This window comes from Hippocampus comes, unplaced genomic scaffold, assembly GCF_001891065.2.
Source record: "Hippocampus comes isolate QL1 unplaced genomic scaffold, H_comes_QL1_v1.1 scaffold245, whole genome shotgun sequence".
In the NCBI taxonomy this organism is placed as follows: domain Eukaryota; kingdom Metazoa; phylum Chordata; class Actinopteri; order Syngnathiformes; family Syngnathidae; genus Hippocampus; species Hippocampus comes.
Window position 1 is genome coordinate 840,336 of NW_017805834.1, and position 20,705 is coordinate 861,040.

At 42.6% G+C, this 20,705-nt stretch overlaps 1 protein-coding gene across 1 annotated transcript in view; it reads left to right on the plus strand.

Annotated features, from left to right (window-relative positions):
* Positions 1-18,666, plus strand: part of lama5 (laminin, alpha 5) — a 128,753-nt gene extending 110,087 nt beyond the window's left edge. The window contains exons 46-59 of the mRNA XM_019887747.1: positions 2,784-2,967; positions 3,050-3,190; positions 3,735-3,880; positions 4,558-4,668; positions 5,081-5,192; positions 5,638-5,808; positions 6,686-6,882; positions 6,960-7,076; positions 11,971-12,125; positions 12,196-12,325; positions 12,391-12,493; positions 14,642-14,755; positions 16,921-17,103; positions 18,416-18,666. Coding sequence (XP_019743306.1) covers positions 2,784-2,967; positions 3,050-3,190; positions 3,735-3,880; positions 4,558-4,668; positions 5,081-5,192; positions 5,638-5,808; positions 6,686-6,882; positions 6,960-7,076; positions 11,971-12,125; positions 12,196-12,325; positions 12,391-12,493; positions 14,642-14,755; positions 16,921-17,103; positions 18,416-18,666 — 2,115 coding nt within the window. The remainder of the gene's footprint in view (positions 1-2,783; positions 2,968-3,049; positions 3,191-3,734; positions 3,881-4,557; positions 4,669-5,080; positions 5,193-5,637; positions 5,809-6,685; positions 6,883-6,959; positions 7,077-11,970; positions 12,126-12,195; positions 12,326-12,390; positions 12,494-14,641; positions 14,756-16,920; positions 17,104-18,415) is intronic.
* Positions 18,667-20,705: the final 2,039 nt, after the last annotated feature.

Here is a 20,705-nt window from a genome sequence, read left to right on the forward strand (position 1 = left end):
GGACACCACCCGAGGGGTGAGACGAGGATTTAAAAAAAAAAAAAAAAAATCCTCGTCTCACCCCTCGGGTGGTGTCCATCCCCCATTCAGCTCAGGTCCTCTACCAGAGGAGGTAGGATCTTTTTTTTCCCCCGCACTCTGTCTTCGGAGCCAGAGCCAAAACCATCCTTGTTCTGCCTCATTTGCCAGCTCTTTCGTGACCTTTTTGAGTTTGGAGTCTGTGGAATCACTTGTTGGATGCTCCAATGTCATCTGTACACCTTCCACCCATCATGCTTCATCTATAGCTTTCTTTTCAGCAAGCATGTGACTTTTAACGAGGCACTTGGGCATATGTGTCTTTCACAAGCTCTGATAGCTGTGGGGTCAATGTGGAAACAACTATTTCTAGGCTGTTGTCCACATCCACTCTCTTCCTCTGCTTGATTTGACATGTGTCAAAGTTCTCAGCTTTAACACACCTCACACTTAGGTACAGTCATACCTCGGTTTTCGACCATAATCCGTTCCAGAAGGCTGTTCGAAAAGCGATTTCTTCGAAATCCGAAACTATTTTATTAGCCCATGATTATGACTATGCAGAAATAACATACAAACAGTCAGACTTGCGTAAATCATAACAAATACATCTGCTCACGATGAACGCTACATGAGGAAATGGCATCAGTTCCTCGTGTAAGGAAGCCGAGAGAAGTCAAGTGGCGTATTCAGGTTTCCTCAGTTTGGTCGAAAACCAGTTTTCGGTTGTAATCTGAGGCGTAAAAATCTCGAATTTTCTGGTCGAAAACCGATTTCGTCAAGAACAGAGACGTTTGAAAACCGCGGTTTGACTGTACTTGGAAAACCCAAAGACAGTCAGTGCATGTTTACCCAGTTCAGGATATTCCTTCTCCATATCACATCGAAAGTCAGTCAATGTCTTCCCCGCATATGCCATTTGCAGTCCCCACTCGGTTGATAAATCCATTAGATGCCGCTGCAACCTTGCAGGGAAGGTTGTTGCGAATCTCGTTCACAGTAAATGGCTTTCTCACCCAAGTCAGTCTTTCTGACTTTTCTTCAGTGTCTCAATACTGGCTGAAATCAGTGCAGAGTTATCAACAGATGTGCTTGCAACATTTTGAGGACTGGCCCCAGAGCAACATCAGTGGTGGCAAGATGGGCATCAAGTAGTGGGAAATAGCTGACATCTCACTCATTTCCCCTCCCATAGTTGGAGCTTTTTTGTCAATCTTTTGAACTTTGTCAGACAGTTTCAGGATGCGTGCCTCTTTTACCTGAAGCGATAGGCTGAGCTTATGATGGTTGATAACCACATCAGTGAGATATGCCAGGCGGGCCCCTTACTTAACATCCTGAAACACCACAGAAAGAAGATTCAGATGTTCTGTCAAATACACAAAAACGTGTAGTGTAGTGTATTCAGTGGAATATAGGATGACCATGATTTGCAAATCATTGCATTCTGAATTCATCTATGTTATACACAACATCCTAACTTCCTCGGAATTGGGGTTTGTAAAATATGCTTCTTTGTGTCTGACACATCTGTGTAACGAACGAAGGTCACGACACCTCATCAATCCAACGGAAAAGAGTGTCGTTCGGAATTTGTTCGACCGGAGAACTTTCTTCAGTGTGTTGGCTGCCTTCTTGTCAATTATGATTTCAGCCATAACAGTTGCTGTAAGGAACAATGAGTCCTTCGCCAATTGTGTTTTTGATTTGCAACACGCGGAGATACAGCCTTGGATGTTTTCAGTGCTCGCATGACACGTGTGGCTTTAATCATGACAGTCTGACCTGGCTTCGATTCCAGTCGCTGTCATGCGTTTGACCAGCACTTTCCGAGTGTTTGGTGTTCTTGTGTTGCTCTACATGGGCTGGCTTCATTGAGTTATATGCTAGGATTTAACCAAAAAAGAAGCACTAAGGCTGTGGTGGGTCTGCAGACGGAAGTGATTCCACATAAAATGTCGTGTAGTTTTCACCGGGCTGCCTTGGTTGAGTCATTGTGTAAATTGTTTGAGCTCTTCCTTGCGTGTCTCAGAGGCTCCTATGAACACTCTTCTCTGAATCCAGAGCAACTGGGCGTTTCAGCCATTTATCCAAATTTGCCTGCAAGTAGTAGTCTCCCAGGGAAGACAAGTTACAGCTCACACAAACCACTTTATTGTTGGTCTTATGAAATGACTGAGAATATTTGCCTGTCATCTTGGAAAAAGAATATTAAGTATTTCCACGTACTGCCTGCAATGTGTTTGCATACCCCAGATTGGGAAACACTTAGGGTGGCCAACCGTCCCGTGTAGCACGTGCATGTATAGCGTTTGACAATCAATCCATGCATCCTGCGAATTGAGGCCATGTCCCGCAAAATCAATGCTGGATCGAATAACAAACTTAGTCACGATATCACCCCGAGTCCGAGGCAACCACATAAATATTATTTGACAGTTCGGCACAGCTCTATCGCCGCACCTACTGTTCAGGTGAACAGCTGACAGGGACAAGAGGTTGCCGTCAACAGCTTTTGTTGTTGTTATGACAGAGCAGGACATTTTCAGAAATAGTCAAATCAGAAAACATTTACTTGAATGTTTAATCTTACATTTGATGGGTGGACAAACAGTCTACACACAATGACTTGTACACACAATATTGAAGACACTTTAGTCTGACGTCTCTGTGCCCGCTTTTACATTGGTGACATTTTGACTCTATTTCCACATTCAATTTTGTTTACGGTTCCAAATCAACATCTCATTGTTCCTGTTTCTCAGGACGGCTCGTTTGGCTTCGAGTCATGCGTCGGGTGCCGTCTGTGCGACTGTGGTGCTTCTGCAGCACTAGTGCAGCCTTGTGACCGTCAGAGCGGTCAGTGCAAGTGCCAACCCGGAGTCAACGGACCCAACTGTCGCCAGTGTGCTCCCGGATTCTGGGACTATGGCGCTGATGGATGCAAGGGTGAGCGAGCGTGAACACAAACAAGCTGGCAAATGACCTAGCATTTGACGGTACTGATGGTGTGACGTGTCTGTTGGATCAGTGTGTCACTGTAGGGGCGGTCAGTGCGATCCGCGGACCGGAGAGTGCCACTGTCGGGACGGGATGACGGGAAAACAGTGTGAAATCTGTTCGCATGAACACAACGTTCCTGTCACGCACGGTCATGACCTGCACTGCGAAGGTGAAAACACACACACACACACACACACACACACACACACACACACACACACACACATGTATATATACACACACACATTCTGTATGAGGCATTGTCAAGTATGGAATTCAAAATTAAGTTGAACACACACTACAAAAATGCTCTCACATGCCGTCCTGATGCAGCCACTCACACTGCTGAAACACTTATACACACACTGCTGAAACGCTTCTCACACCATTGCTGAAACGCTATATGGCTGATAGGTAGATATTCAGAAAATGGTTAAGAAGCAAGGGAGTAAGGTGAAGTGCCATCAATGAAGCGCTGTGGTGAACCAGTGGGCATTTCCGTTGAAAACCTCCCAATCCATCCAGCTTTGAAATAAATGTCTTTGTTATCAGTGAAATGTGGTCATAAACTGCTTTCGTATTCGGTACCGAATGTGGGAGGTAGTCCTGACACACCCTGGCGGCCCCACATAGCCACGTCGCCGCACACACGTCACGCACACAGGCATCATACACGCATGTCATGTGATGTGGGTGTTCTGTTCCCATGGCAGCATGTGATAGCTGCGTCATCGTCCTGCTGGATGATCTGCACAAGATCGACTTTGACTCCCTTGCTGCACAGCTGCACAACCTCAATGCAAGCACCATGGCCTGGACGCAGCTGCACAAGCTCAACACTTCGGTGGATGCCGTTGCTGTGAGTTTCACACACACTACTTTTTTTTGGGGGGGGGGGTGGAGTGGGTTAAGCATGGGTTATGTTGCTGCAATTAGCAGTGTGCCAATTATGTATTGGTGTTGAAGAGCGGGCGTGATTTTAAAAAATTGGAAAAGGTTGTTCGACATAAGATCAGTACATGGAGGGGCTGAAATTTCTTTTTTGTACTGCTTTGGGAACTTGGGGTGGGGGGGGGTGTTGTAGTGTGGTGGTTAGTGTGTGCCAACTCGAAAGGCATGGTCAAGGTGGTGTGGGCATTAAAAAGTTTGGGAAGGGCTGTCATGCTTGGTAGAAGTGCACCATTTGCAGCGGGCTGTTTCAGGAAGTCGTGGCTTGATGAAAAGATTAATATAATTAGCAGTGTTGCATTTTTTGAGGGGGGGTGATGGGTTGGACATCGAGGTACATCAACTGTGTCAGAGTGTTAAGGAGAAGCATAACTTGAAATGTTTGGGAAAACCTTCTTTATGCGTTGCAAAAATAGCATAACAAAAATATATTAAGCACGCTTTGTTTTCATTAGAAGACGTAGCGATGCTTATTTTTTGCTGTGTGTGTGGCTTCAAAAGTTGGGAAAGGATGTGAGCGTAACCTTGACCAATCCATGTGATATTGAACTTTCTTAAACATTGGTTGACATCTTGCGGCCATCGCAGCATGCCATCGAGAAGTACAACACCTCGTTGGATGGCAGCCGCCATGGCGCCATCGTGCTGGAAGGCGAGATTGTGAACATAAGCACCGATGTGGACATGCTGCAGGACAAGGTGATGTATGTTTCCATTAAACAGTCCATTTTGGTTCACATTTTTCAACAATAGATTTAATTCTATTGTGTCTGTAGACACGGTCCAAATCAGTATTTATATTACTGTATGTCTTTGTTTTCTGCACACTGCTTCTGTGGTAACAAGAATAGTTTTAGCTTACTACCAGAGGGTACCTTGGGGGGAACCACTGCAAACATTCGTTTTCTTGTCATGAAGATAAGCCACGGCCTATATTGTTGTTCAACGTCTCAGCTTCCTCATTTTAGTTGACATCCTGACATCATTATTAGGCCAGCCAGCATCACAGAATACACAATTGCAAATATCCAACTAGAGTGCTTGTTGGAGCTTAAACATTCCCATTCAGACACTACTCATGTCCGTGCTGATATTATGGTGACATCCTCAGACTGTTCCGATGGCTGAGCGTCTCAGCGAGCTGACAAACAGCACCTTGAACACTCACCAGAGGGCGCACAACCTGCTGGACGATATCCACATGGTGACCATGGATTTAAATGGTAGGGGAAAAAAAAAAAGTTCAATGCCCAGAAGTGTATTGATTCATTTATTGATTGTCTAAAAAAGTGTAAGCTGATCCTTTTGTGGAACCACTTTTCTGTTACATATAAATGAGTGCTCAGAAAAGCAGACTAACTCACATTTAGTGGCAGAAATCATACCATTTGTCAGTAATCACTTCATGTTTTGCCGATTAAAGGGGGCTTGTATTTTTCTTTAAGGTTTTTTATTTCCGGCCCCCAGTGCATTTCAGAGCGTGTTAATTACATGCTGATTTTCGCCGAGTGGTTGACTGTGCGACTGTGTTTCCGTACCTGGTGTTGGCATATGGATACTGTACACTGAGCGATTACAATAGCATATGATCATATATACTGTAGTTAGTGGCCCTGTACTGTCATAAACTACCACTTTTTGAAACGTTGTGGATGTCAACCCTTGCAGACATCATGCGCATGGCAAATTGGTCGCTAAATAACACAAAGGTAGATCAGGACAGAGGCGAGCAGAAGAGGAAGATGGAGGAGGTGGAGGCCATGTTGGGCAAAATGAGAAGCAGAAGCTGCGCGGGACAGAAGAAAATGGTCGACCGGGAGAAGATGTTAGCGGATAAACGTAAGTTGTCTCGGTTCCACAATGTGGTGTAAAGCAGTGTTTTCGAGCCAAGGCACATTTCTTTCATTGAAAAAAAAATCCCGCGCCACACCACTAGCTGAAAATGTGAAAAAAAGCTTATTTTAATGTTGTATTGTTGTTATAAGCGTTTTTTTAATATTGAAGAATAACATTACATTATAACAACATGAATACGAATCAAATAAACATCAATCAAATATTTTATAATTTTTCATATTTATTCTCACTCAGTGTGATAAATGGTTTGGATGAACACAGATCTGATATCCTGGCGGCAATCGATGAAAGACACACGTCGTGCTTCCTCCAGTTTTTTTCTTTAGCCACTTCGGGTCCGAATGTCTCATTTACATTGCCAATGGGACTTTTTTTGATGTAGTCACAAAAAATTCAGCGACATGGTAACTTGCTTTCAGGGCTCATGCACGTTGCTTGTTTCTCCATGTGTTCACGCCGTTAGTCCACATTTTTGTTTCGAAGTGAAGGGTGTTTTGTTTGGAGATCGAGTTTAAGCTAACTTGGGACCACAGTGCTGTTGGAGAGCTTTTCACCACATACCAAGCACAACGGAGTCGGTGATGTTGCATCTCCAGTAAAAGTAAATCCAATGAAAGATAGCTTTTGTTGTATTGCCTCACGACAGAAACTTCGCTTGTCTCGAAGCACAAGGCAATTGGCTAGCTGATGCTGCTACCTACCAGTATGGAAGAGTACTACATGATTATTCTGCCCGCGATAGACCGCATAGGCATGCAAATTGGATCATTTCCCACAGCACACCTGACAATAGTGTGCCGTGGTACAGTGTTTGAAAGACACTGGCGTAAAGGAAGTGACATGACATATATGCGGACAGTGTTGGAGCGTGTCGACAAGGACTTGGCGCGTCGCCAGGAGGACAACGTGAATGTGGGTGAAACCGCCAAAGAGTTCCTGTCCCGCGTCCACGATGACATGATGGCACTGCGGGACGCCCTGAACGAGTCAATCAACAAGACGGCCCAAGCCACTGAGGTCAACAATCGCAACCAGAAGATGCTGCAGGACAGCAAGGTGAGTGTGGCAGCGTCATCGTCGAAGAGGAGCAGGGTGAGAAGCCATGAAGATCACTTGCGCTTCTGCTGTCTCAGAGGAAAGTGGACGAGCTGACATCGAAACGCAAAGAGGCAGATGAGCAGCTGCACATGGCGGAAGACCACGTTGCTCAAGTCAACGAGCTGCTGTCTATGCTGCATGACTCCACAGAGGTGCGCACACATACCCAGATATGCCACGTCTGGAAAATTGCATCTACTTCACTGCGATATTGTCAGAGATTTTCTCGGACAAAGTGAAAGAAATGACTCGGCACACAGGAAAATTGTCTTCAATATTGGCGGGAGGGGATATCTGAGAGCGAACGACAGTAGTTGCTCCGATGATCACACTCTCGGCTCCCTCTCCGCCGGTTCGAACTTTTATTGCAAAATACAAGAAAGACACTGCCCCCGAGATTTGCATACCGCGCCCCCCTGTCCGGCCCCTCGGTAGTGATCTGATCTACCCGAATACACAAGTCACAGACTTTACTGATGACAAATGTCCACCTGGGCGTGACAGCGGTTCCCAAACTGTCTTTTGGTATTCAACAACTCTTTGTTCCCAATTTGTTCATTCCCACTCTGTGATTGAATCTAGCCTTCTTCCATCTGTTCGCCCCCCTTGCTTTGACGTGATTACTCAAGAAAAGGCCCTCCGCCCAAACGGCCGACACCTCTGCGCTGAGTATGTCCAGACATGCCCAAATTAACCGAAACTTTAAACATGATACAATTTTGTTCATAGATTTCTCTATCATTCCCACCTCTTTATCTCAATTTATGGAGTAATTATTCATACACAAAGAAATGCCACTATGACAATAGCAGCACGAAATCTTGAAAGAAGCATCTTATTTCTCTGGGAATGAAACACTGATAACGCTGAATTACAAATAGGTTCTTATAACTGTAATGCCGATGTCAGACTCAACGAACGTAGCCCGATTCTGAGCCAACAGACGTGTCACAGACCAGCATAGTGTCTCAAAGCTGATTTTGAGTTGTCTTGATGCGTCATGACCAATGTCATCACATAAGCAACAATTGGTCGTCTGGCGTCTGGGATGCTTCACGACCACGCACCGAAAGTCTGGCATGTAAGAATTTTTGTTTGTCTTGCCGCACAGTGTGATATGTCCTGCGTCATTCTTTGATCAGGTCTTCGGCATTGAACAATAAGAACACAGTGCCCTTCTATTTATGACGCGAGGCTAGACATGGCACACACAATCAAGTGACTTGAACAAAAGGGGAAATATTGGAAGGTGTACGAAGCACTTGAACTCATGCTACATTTGCCAACTGCAAAGCTAGTAGCTTATTCGCAAATACGGTGTCATTTAACAGATTTGTTACCTAAAGTTCGTTTTTTTTGGAGAATAGGCAGTCCATACACCATCAACTGGGCTGTTAACTGCAAAGGTAAGATTATTACCTTTGCAGCTAACGGCCCCAAAAAGTCCATAATACAGTATATGACATACTGAAGGAAATTACTCTGAAAATAGACTGTTCCAGAGAGAGTTGGTATCAATCCTGGGATATGTGAAAAACACACATTAGACTACACATTCATTCATAAGGTGCGATCTTCCACAGCCCTCGACGAGTCACGCAACACACTGACTGATTGGCTTCTTAAAATATATTCAAAATGGGGTGTTTGTATGTCCTGTGCTTTTTTTTTCGTCAAATATAAACACTTTGATCTAACACACACAACGGAGTAGGGTTCTCTCATGTGATTTTCAGCTGTTTGGTCACAGATGAAAAGATGGCATGTGTTTATTTATCTCCTAAAAGGAATATAATTGGAAGTCAAAAGTTTGCATTTGTTTCTAAACAACATAACATTGAACAAATGGACATGAAGCAACTTGGACTCTGAAAAATGATTTGCTTCGCACAACACTGAAGCAAGACGGCATGTTTATGGCACTGTGTCCTTCCTTTCTCCACATTGTTGTAATATACTGTAAATTGATTAGCGGTACAACCTTCGTTGTGTGATGTATGCTATCTGGAACATTTTTCTGACAACAATGTAGGAATGGAATGTTTTTCAGACCCAGCAAAACTCTGGATTCACAGTTATTACAAGCTCCTCTAAACTGTGTTTTGTTCCATCGATGCTGCAACCACATGGAGATATGATTTGAAAGACGGTGGTACCTTGACCTAGTTTATTTCATTCCTTAATCAAGTATGTGACTCAATTTTCTCATACATCAAATACATTTCCCCCATTGAAATTAAATGAGATGCCAGCCCACAAAAAAACATGCACTTTTCGAGGCATAATTTTATTCCAGAAAAACAGCACTGCAGGTGGCACGGTGGCTGGTTAGCAGCACGTCGCCCCCCCTTGCTTTGACGTGATTACTCAAGAAAAGGCCCTCCGCCCAAACGGCCGACACCTCTGCGCTGAGTATGTCCAGACATGCCCAAATTAACCGAAACTTTAAACATGATACAATTTTGTTCATAGATTTCTCTATCAGATATATATTACCTTTTTCAAATTTATGGTTTCCTAGCAATGCTGCTACAATCACATATAATTAAAATCTTATCTTCTAAATCAAATATACCCAAAAACTTTGTTGACATAAAGCATACATGAGATGTAGTTGTATTCCCTCTCGTCAGGGCTGTGAAATTTCCGCGGATTCTGTTGTGAAAAATATGATTTTCACAAAACCTCTATCTTTACATTAAAAATCATTGGGGCTTAGGGGTCTACTTGGCTTTAATAGCCTTGCGTGGCGACCACGCCTCCTGCGCCGCAGCTCACTACAGCCGGGCACACGGAGTTTACACCAGCTGAGCGTAGAACATGTTTTGACTGCAACTCGGCAAAGCCGACAAGAACTTAACGCGGGCAAATATAGCGTGACCTGGCACTGCGTATGTGAATTTTTCCGACGAACGACATTGCCATATTTCCTATTTTTACGACATTGCAACGAATGCCTTGCAGGATTCGTGCCAACTTCTGTCTTTCCTGTCTCGGTATTCGCCTGTAAACACATGTTGATCAGAAAAAAACACTGCCAGTAGTCAAGGTTTGCTACGAAAATATGATAGAATGTCTGTCGCAAGAAGGGATATTGTGCAACAGGAAACGGTGAGAAAGACAATGTGAAAAAAATCGACAAGGAAAGTGACATCAAAAACCCAAGGAGTTGGAATTGGCTTGAACATAAAGTCGAGAACGAGTACCTGCATGAACACATTCGTAAAATCAAGGAACCGGGCAAGGCTTACTGCGTGGTCTGCCACCAAGATATCAAGTATGGATCAGGCGCGAGGACGCATTTGGTGGCCCACGTACAAGGAAAAAAACATTCCAAACGAGTGAAATTGAAGTTGTCAAATTACCGATTGCCAGGTAGATCTAATCATTTATGAAATAATTTTGTTTCGGTTCTGGTTAGTGTTGAAGATGTTAGATCAGATTGTGTGTGTGAAAAGCCATTTTGAAATGCCTTTTGAAGTTTTCTTTTGTAAACATTTCTTTAAATTGTTATTTACATTGTTTGTACTTTTATTTTGATTAAGAGATGAATTACATGTGCAATTATTAGATATTTCAAGAAGGGCACAGGAGCAGGGTGTAAGTTGACATAGGTCAGACAGTTAAGATGCCATCAAAAAGAAAAAAATATTTTAAACAAGTTAAAAGAGAAAACTCAGTCGGTATTTTATGTGGCAAAATGTAGACCAAAACGAGTAAAATATTTACTTATTGAGACCAATTATTTTCTTCCAGGAAATCCTCAGAATATACCATATACAGTACATCGTAAATTGTAGCCTCTCGGCTTATACTGGGGGGCTATGCCCCCAGACCTCTCCTTAACTTTACTCCGATTTTCTCTTTCTCAATACACAGCGCTGCTCTTGTACAAAAAGACAACTACTATTAAAAAAAAAAAAAAAAAACAACAAAAAAAAACAAATGAACTAATGTTTTTATGGAAACAAAATGTAACTATTATATAAGTATTGATATTGTCATGGTCATCTTTATTGTCAAATATGCTTTATGTATAGCATACAGCACAGATTAAATTTCTTTCTTCTCAATCCTCAATGCAAACATGCAAACATGCTGTGCATGAAAACACACACAGCCAAAGATAAAAGTAGCAAACTACACTGTGTAAAAAGACATAAATATATAAGTCAAAACATTTGTGTTTTTATATTTCTACCTCCTCCCACCTTGCTCCTCTGACAATTCACATGTAGGACCATGTTTACTTCCGCAAAACTGCCTGTTTTTTGAGGCTCACGTCACTCGATGTTGTGCTCTGTGTGCATGCGTTACACCTCACTTGCGTTCATATTAGTTTTGTGTTCACATTTGTTTTTGTAATGTGAATGACTACAGTGAAGCAAAAAATCTGAATTCGGCATCAAACCCTGCAGTGTGAGGTCGTTGCCTATTTCCAAGCAAACTGACAGCACAATAAGGAACACTTGGACAAGACATAAGTGGCCGAGGAAGTTGATTGGTAGACACAAGGGACCAGGTTGACGAGCACTGTTGGAAACACAAAAAAGTTAACAAGCAAGATATGCACCACAAGAAAATAAGACAAAACATGAAACAAAGTCAAACGCAATTTAAAAAAAAAAACACAGATCATGACATTGAAAGGCTGATCTACAGTATTGTGTAAAACTGTGCGTTTGTTTTTTCATGGGAGTGTCTTATTAGATGTGAAATTTGAAAAAGACTGTTGTCAAGAAGCGGTTTGATTCTAGTGAGGCTTGGGATAAAGTCGCATCTGCCAGAAAGTTCATATTCCCAGTGTTTGATAAGATTACTGGAAGTATGCAACCCCCAGAATCATAATCGTGCGGCCCTGTCGTTCTCCACAAACCAAGAATTAGTCTCATCACTAACTTTTTTCACTTTTACGAGTCCTTGATGGAGGTCAGTGCTGGTCTCAGTAACAGGGTTTATGCTTGTTTGTAACACACACACACACACACACACACACACACACACACACACACACACACGCAAGTCCTGAATTGTGTTGTCCCACAGGATTATGAGCGTTTGGCAGCGCAGCTCGATGGTGCCAGGACGCCATTGTCCAAGAAAGTGCAGGATTTCACTTGGGCCACCTCAAAGATACCCCTGGTGGAGGAAGCTGAGCACCATGCTGACATGCTGCACGCCTTATCCGCAAACCTGTCCAAGTAAATGGTCCTGAGTGGTGACAACATGGAAAAAACAGTGTATGTGGTTCTTCACATGGTGTCTTGTTAGGTTTGTGGAAGAAACAAAGACCGAGGGTTTGGTGGACATGACCAAGGCCTACAACAATATCGTCAACAGCATCAAAGCAGCCGAGACGGCAGCGGACGAGGCAGACGAAGACGCGAGCAAGACACTGGAGGTGAAGGTCATCTGTTGATTTCTTTCTTTGACTCCTCCTGTGATTCTAACCTCGTGTTCTTCTAGAACATCGGTGACCAGAACCTTGGCCACATGGCTGAGTCTCTGCGGAACCGCAGTGTGGGGCTGAAGGAGAAAGTACAAAACCTCAGCGAGGAACTCAACAATGGTATGAGTGCCTCCTTAATGATTGCGTTTGCTCAGTGGAGCTCCTTACACCTTTCGCTAAACCAGGTCCCTCAAACACAGACTGGCCAATTAGTGTGTAGCACAGAACAGAAGTCTGACACATTCCTGAGATCACTCCGTTGAATTTAATGATGTGTTATTCATCTTTAATCATGGTGGTTGTTGTTAAACTGCATGCTGCATATTTGTTTGAATACCTCAAAAATCAACAGTCCCGCCCTTTGTCTTTGCTCCGTGGCAAACTATGTATTCGCTGTAAAATAATAGTAAATTGTTATTCGCTCCAAATGCTAACTTTATTGTACAAAATGTGAGGCCTTGTTATTCTGCCGTCATTGACATTTGAGTCGATCATATCAACCAGACGTACCGCTTGCGTAGAAAATAATGCTCCACTGTGGTTAGTTGATTTGGACTGAGACAGGAAACAAACAGCAGTTGCAAGTGACAAAGCCAATGAACCAACAAAAATGAAAAAAAGCAAGAGGCTAAAAACAAGCAAGACAAGAGGAAGCTGATTGGATAATACAAGGGATCGGGTAAACGAGCACAGATGGGCACAAAAACCTAACAAGATAGACACAACAGACACCAACAAAAGGACACGAGAAAAACATGAAACGAAATCTAAAGTCAAAACCAAAATCTAAGACTGATCATCGAAGGCCAGATGAGGGCAGCGGCAGAATTTGTGCGGCCGGAGCAAAGTCCAACAGCAGTTGCAGGGCTTGCAGGTTCAGAGGGCAGCCACAAGATGTGCGACACCAGAGCATGTTCGGAGGGCGGCCGCAGGAGTCGCAGGGCGGTTGCTGGGCTTGCGCCGCCGAAACAGGGCCGGAGAGCAGCCTCAGGACATTCGAGGTTGGAGCAGGTTTGGTGGGCGGCCGCGGGGCTTGCAGCACCACAGCAGGTTCAGAGGGCAGTCGCAAGACGTGTGCTGCTGGAACAGAATCAGAGGGAGACCACAAGCTTGCAGCGCCTGAACAGGAACGGGGGAGGACCGCAGTAATGGAGCAGGGTTGAAGGCCGGCCGCAGGATTTGTGTTGCAGAGAGTCAGAGAGCAGCCGCAGGGATAATAATTAGACCCCCCCTCCTCAATAATATTCCGATTGTAATGCCACCATGTCATTAGTACATTTTTTTTCAGAAATGTAACATTCATAACCTCCTGGGTACTTATTATTTTGCCTTAAGGTTGTAGTAGCAGAGTAGCTAATCTTTGTAGTAATTTGAATGGGAAGCAAGGGTGGGAAAAACACTCTGCTTCCCACTCCTTTTCAGGCAAAAGTGACTATGGTTACCAATTTGCTCATTTGTTACTTGTTGGAATACAACACTGACAGTGTTGATTTTGCTCTTGCCTGAAACAAAACTAGAAATGAATGAATGAATTTTACCTACCGGTACATTTAACATTTTAACGTTGTCCAACGCTCCTAACGTTCCTCTTCACTGGAGACGAACCTCGTTTCTTTTTTTTTTTTTTGCCTAATTTCCACCAGAACACTGTCGGTCGACAACACTGTTGGCAGTTGTTTGTGATTTGTGGTGGATTGGAAAGTGTTGTATGCCGGATGCCCTTCCTGTCACAATGTTCACCGTTTGCACGGGCTTGGGATCACCACTAAAAATGCTCAGGCATGAGCTGGTTTAAATAAATCATAAACCATAAACCATGATGCTAGAACAGATAATTATCATTTCAAACATATCTCACATCACCCTGAACACTAAATGGCTTACAGAGGATTTGATTTCGAAAATATGAACCACAAGTGCACATTACATGCACATGCAGCAAACTCGCGCACAAACAACCCAGGCTAAACTTGGCCCTTCCCCAGGATTCAAATATGAGGTTTTATTTCTTTTTCTTGCTTTCTTTTTTGGGGGGGAAAATGTAGATGTTTTACAGAAAAAAACATACCGGTAAATTGATGGATTTATGAATGGTGAATATTGCCATAGTCATGAGAGAGCAAGCTAGGTGTTAGCTATGTTAGCTTAGCATGTGTAGATGGTTTCCTTGTGTGACTTTGGTATGGTGGATGGAAATCTGTTTTGTGGAAGCATAATATTTGTGAGTATTGGTGTTTTGTTCCTCATGAAGGTGTTTTTCTGCCACAGAGTTAAGACCTCAACTGGAAGATGCCAAGAAGCGACTGAACGATGCCAAAACCAAACAAAATCAAGTGGCCACAAACTTCCATATGGTCCAGAACAACCTGAAATCCTCCTCCAGTAGGCCTCTTCAACACACACAAAAACACAAAATAACACATTAATTGGTATGAATCGTTTTATGGTTTACCAAGAAACTGGTAAGGTTTCACAGAGTTATTATTGTTGTGACTTTCTGCTTGTCCACTCAAGACTCCTTGCGGGCAGCGACCGCACGGACATCACTGCTGCAGTGATGTGCACAGTTTGACTTTATATTTGCGCGCAACCCATACACGTTTTAAAAATGTGTTGCAGTTTCACTCCAAGTTGGAGAGAGTCGCTACGGCTGGTATTGACAAGGACAGCTAAGGGTGGAGTTTCCTTGACATTTCATGGCCAATTCTGGTCTACGTTTTTACTTTGCGGAACAAGCAGCAGAGCGACAACAATGGAGACCATGCCTGCTAAAACAAAGGAACACAGATGACCAGATGATGCGTTTTGTATTTGCGAAATAGGTCGTATGTGCTGCGTGTGGAAGTTGCTTGCTTTGCAGCAATGAGCTGCATGGTGCAGATCCTCTCCTGTGTGGTGACAAATACATTAACTTCAAAAGGCCTTGTTTATTGAGGACCCTAGCAAGGGAAAACTGAGTACGACATCATCACAGCATGTGTCTAAATGGACCAATCATGAGAGATGACGCACACGGCATTCTATGCTGCAATGGGAACACAGACATATTGCGTCAATCACGTGATGCAATATAGCCATTGTCATATAAAGACGCCTTCACTTGCATGATTCCTTTGATTTCTTTACACCGGACGCTCTCCTGGATGACCCTTTTTTGAAAATCTAAGCATATATACTCCATCAGACGACGTGGAAATGTGCGCGACTCTGGCCAATCTGAGTCATTCTAACATTGGTTTGCAAGTTGAAATAAACAGAATTCGCCAATAAATGAAAGAAGAAGCAGTACGCAGAAAGCAATAATGACAAATTGACCAAATGTTTTGGCATGAAGGTGAAGATGAAGCTACGGTATTTTGACAAGGGGGTCCCTTCCCTCGCGGTCTCGCAAGAGCGATGCAGAGGAGGAAGCTGTTGTGCGTGGTTTGTCGACAAAAATGAAGCAATACAAGAAACCTGTTGAATCATTTGAACAAGTAGCACCCAAGTGATCAAGTGGGAAGTATGAAAATGCCAGCAGAGTTTGCCTGCCCATGTAAACATTAGTAGTTTAGTCGCTAAAAATGAGCCGGCAGCCACCGGATAAAAGCAGCAATCAATCGTGTCACATTTGCATCTAGCAGTGATGCTAACGCCATTTGTAGGATTGTCACGTTTACATTATAAGGCGTATTTAATATTCCTGTTTGGTTCATTTATTAATAGTTGACTTTTTTATTTTATTTTATTCTACGTTTGTTGTACATTAGAATAACACTGTTTGAAATGCATGAGCGTTCATAAAATGTTGAATTACTCTATAATGATCGGTGTTGTCAGTACCAATACTTAAAAACTGGCAAATAAAAAGCAATGAAAAACAAAATGGTTGCTGGTCCGCGAACAGCATGTACTTGTCTCATCCGGTCCGTGGCGCAAAAAGGGTTGGGGACCACCGTATTATACGGGCCCCCAATTTGCTGGTATCCACACTCAAAAAGTGTAGGATTATCAGGATAATACCGTAATTAGATTGGCATTTCTTGTGTTCAGACACATTTTTTTCTCTTTTTTTTTTTCCTTTTTTTTTTTTTTAAATGTCAGAAATTCTCTTCCTTTGCTTCCACTTTTGGCTGTCAGAATTGTCACAAATGTATCTTTAATAACATAACCTTCGCCGTTCGCCCAGAATCATGACGGCCTGTGAGTGGATTTGTCCCAAAACAGGTGTGAGGAACAAGAAAACAACTGTAAATAAAAAACATGTCTTACCCGATGCCGTGTTGCGTATGAACAATTTTTTTCCAAAGCACAGCTCTGTTTCAAAGTGCCTTGTCCGGGACTTTTTTGTTGACGTCATGCGAAAAGGCTCGCTCTCACATCAGGCTGCACCTCGGCTATATCTCGTGGCTGTTGCAGCTCTCTTAGAACTGGAAACTACCCTCCATTCTTGTGAACGAGCACAACCGAGGGCGGTTGAAAAATATACAGTTTTGTCAAGTGTGTGAAAAAAGTAGCAACTATAGTGTGGAAAATATGTTAAGTATTCACTCCTGTGTGCCCTGCAGATGTCAGTCAGGACATTGACATGGCCAAGCAAGCAGTGGATCAGGCCAATGCATCGGTCTCGCAAGTCAATGATGTCCTTCGTCCAATCAGAGAGCAGCTGGACAAGTGGCAGCAGACTTACGGTGATAGCAACACCACCAACAAGGACGTCAACGAGGCTCTGACGGAGGTCAACAAGACGGGTAGGAACTGTCACACAGCCCAGAATATGTATGTAAAAACTGCTACCTTGAAGTTAGTCACACTGTTCCAACTGCCTATTGGTAGACTTTAGAAATAAAAGTTCCTGTTGAAAAAAAAAAAAAAACATCTCAGAATCATTTTAGTCAAAATTGCCACCGTCGTCATCAAACTCCGACTGTATAATGTGAATGCACATTGTTTTTAGTAACCTTTGAACATTATTCGTTGACATACAGTCAGTGTAATCAGAAGTTAAAGGAGATTCTATGTCCCTGTTTTCATATACCTCACGAACCCTGAAGGATCAAGAACACACCCTATTGCTGTCTTCCTGAGAGCAGCCTGTTTGGATGGGGCAGTTCTGTCTCATATAATGCTGGTGGGCCTATAGCATGTGCGTCTGTCATTACCGTGACGAGGAGTAGGAGGGCCTGTTGAAAGCATGGATTTTTCGTGGTGGAGGCAGCACTTCACCAAGCTGCTGAATTTAGGGTGGCATCTTTTGAATAAATTAAGATTTGAGTATTCTCCTCAAAATTCTGTCAAATAATTGAGTATTCCCAACAAATATATTCTTGCTTGGTAAAAAACATACCCGCGGATTCCTAGATTTGCAGATTTACTTTCAATTTTCAAATTTTATTTTTTTCAGCGGGTGGGAGTGTTGTTTAGGCTTTATTCCCCCCTCTGTTTGCTTGACAAAAGGCAGTTTTCCATTCAGCTCATTGTCATTCACTTGAGGCGCTCATAATTTTTGCAACGGAGACTGCGCGTTGGTCTATTTTCAGTTGTACAGGTGAATACTGTTGGTACTACTGTTGTAAAACACAATATATGTATCATGGTTGCTTGGGTCTCAAACTATTAACTTGTATTAAGCGATTGCTAGCTTAAAACGAGGGAACGGATTTAATGTGTCTGTTGCGGGCTGATCACTTGGATCACTTGTGCCATGTCACAGGCAGATTCTTGTAATTAAATATTTGTATTACCCTTTGCAATGCACTCAACCATTGTAGGTCAAACGCTAAGGGTGATGACAGGAACATGACATCAAACATTTACACCTCTCCTGTTTAGCTAGACGCAAGGTGCATTCAAATGCAGCCGGACAAGCTGAAACAGAAAAATGACTCAGATGCAGTAAACGTTAAGAGCGACAAATATTTAAATTGTTTGGGCTTTCTAATAATCTATAAAAGCTGTGTGGGCTGGCTCACGTTTAAAAAATGAATCTGCTCAAAATCAGTATGTGTGTTCCGTGGTAAACTGCATTGTTTCCTGCATGTGGCTCACTGGAATGTGCCGCAGTGAGCATGCTGGGCGACACGATCCCGCTCCTCCTGAACAAGTTGGACAAGCTACACAACCGCTCTGTGCAGTCACCAAACATCTCAATGAGCATCAACCGCATCCGACAGCTTATCCAGCAAGCTCGCAACGCAGCTAGCAAGGTACGTGCAATGCCAGAACAGTTGAAATGGCTCAGACCACTGACAAGACTTTTGTCATCTTCATTTAAAATAAGAAATGTGGTGACTTCCAGACAGACTTCGACATAGTGGCAGTATAAGTAGCAAGCTCCTCGACATTTAGATTAAATGGGTTCTCATCTCACTACCCGACTCTTGCTCCACCCTTCACTAATATTTGAAAACGGGTGTTCGTGGAAGACCATTGTGACGGGGGAGAGGGTTGGGCTTATTCGGTTCGAAACAATACTCCCTAAGACTAAACTACGACCTAAATAATTTCAATACTATGACAAGCTATGCTAAATAAAGTAACCAAATTCTGTGCTAATAAATCACTAACCTGAAAATACAGTTATCCCTCGTTTATCGCAGTTAATGTGGACCAAAACCACCCGCGATAAACGAAAATCCGCGAAGTAGCGACCCCCGCCAAAGGCCAAATTTAATGGTATACATGCATGTAGAAGTAAATTTTGTAGTAATTAACATGACTTAATGCTGTATACTAATAGATTTAAACATGTATAAGTTAGGTTAGTGCAGTGTTTTTCAAACTTTTTTGAGCCAAGGCACACTTCTTTCATTGAAAAAAATCTCGCAGCCCACCACTAGCTGAAAATGTGAACCCCCCCGCTTATTTTAACAATTAACGTGTTATATTTGTTTGATTGTTTGTTTATTGTTTTTTGAGCATATATAGTACACACAATAACAGATTGACAAAGGCAAGGAACATTTATAAAAGGAAAATTAAAAAAGTAAGTAAAAGAAAAACACACATCATCACAGTTGTATGCTCAAAGGAGTAGGAAGAAGTAAACAACTTATCTAGTCCTACCCCTCATTGTGTAGTAATATGAATTGATCATTTTTCAAGACAAAGAAGAAGAAATCGTCTACATATCATCAAATACTTTTACCATTATGTATACTATACTTTTCTATTTATACACCTTTCGGTTTGTGTGTATAATTGATCAAAAATCCAAAACATGAACAAACAGTTGTCATACTATATTTTGGAAAAAGAACCGCTTCGTACGTAACAGAAAAAAGCGAGAATAAGTGGATCCCCGAAATAGCAGACACTGACAAGGACTCTGTCTCAAAATAATATTTATTATAAACAAAAAACTCCGCCTAATAGAAAACAGAAAACGCTGGTAAATAACGAGAACCAGGAAATAATGAAAACGCGACAACAACAAGCCAAGCGCTTGCAAAAAACAGCAAGGAAAATATGTAGACGAATACTGGATAAAGCACGCACTTAAAAATATTCTTCAACAAGACCACGAAAATGTAACAATCACTGATAGTATACGAGTAACGTTTGAATACTTGGGCAACGGCAGTGGCACGGCATGCAATACTCTGGCAATGAGTCGACAGCCGGAGTGCCTAGATATAGCAGGTGTGTAATCACTGACAAATAGGCAGCAGCTGAGTAGGCAGCAGAAATGAACGCCTGCCACCTGCTGCCAAATACGGAACATGACAAAAAGCATATCAAATTTATCTTCTTAATTCTGATTCATGTAGTTTTTTGTACTAATCTTTTGAATTTATTTTTGAACTCCTCCAGCGATTTACTCATTTTTAAGTCCGTTTCAAGCTTATTCCACAGGTTGACACCCATTACTGATACACACATTTGCTGAATGTTTGTTCTTGTTCTGGATTTTTTGTATTGATTCGTACCCCTTAGATTATAACTGCTCTCTCTAATTTCAAAAAGCTTCTGGATATTTTGGCAAAGGAGATTGTTATGTGCTTTATACATTAATTGGGCGATTTTGAAGTCAACCAGGTCGTAGAATTTCATTGTGTTTAATTTGATGAATAGTGGATTTGTGGGTTCGATATATTTAGACCAATTGATTATTCTGATTGCTTTTTTCTGTAGTTTTAAGACAGGGAGTGTGTTTGATTTACAGGCGTTACCCCATATTTCCACACAGTAGGTCATATATGGGAGTAATAATGAGTAATATAATAGGATGCCATGCGGGATAAGGCGGCCCTGGTCTCCCTCCAAACATGATGGGCCCGCTTGAGGTGGCATTGCACCGATGGAACCTCTACCTGCCCCTCCTGGGACGGGAACAGCGGCGGTTGATAACCCT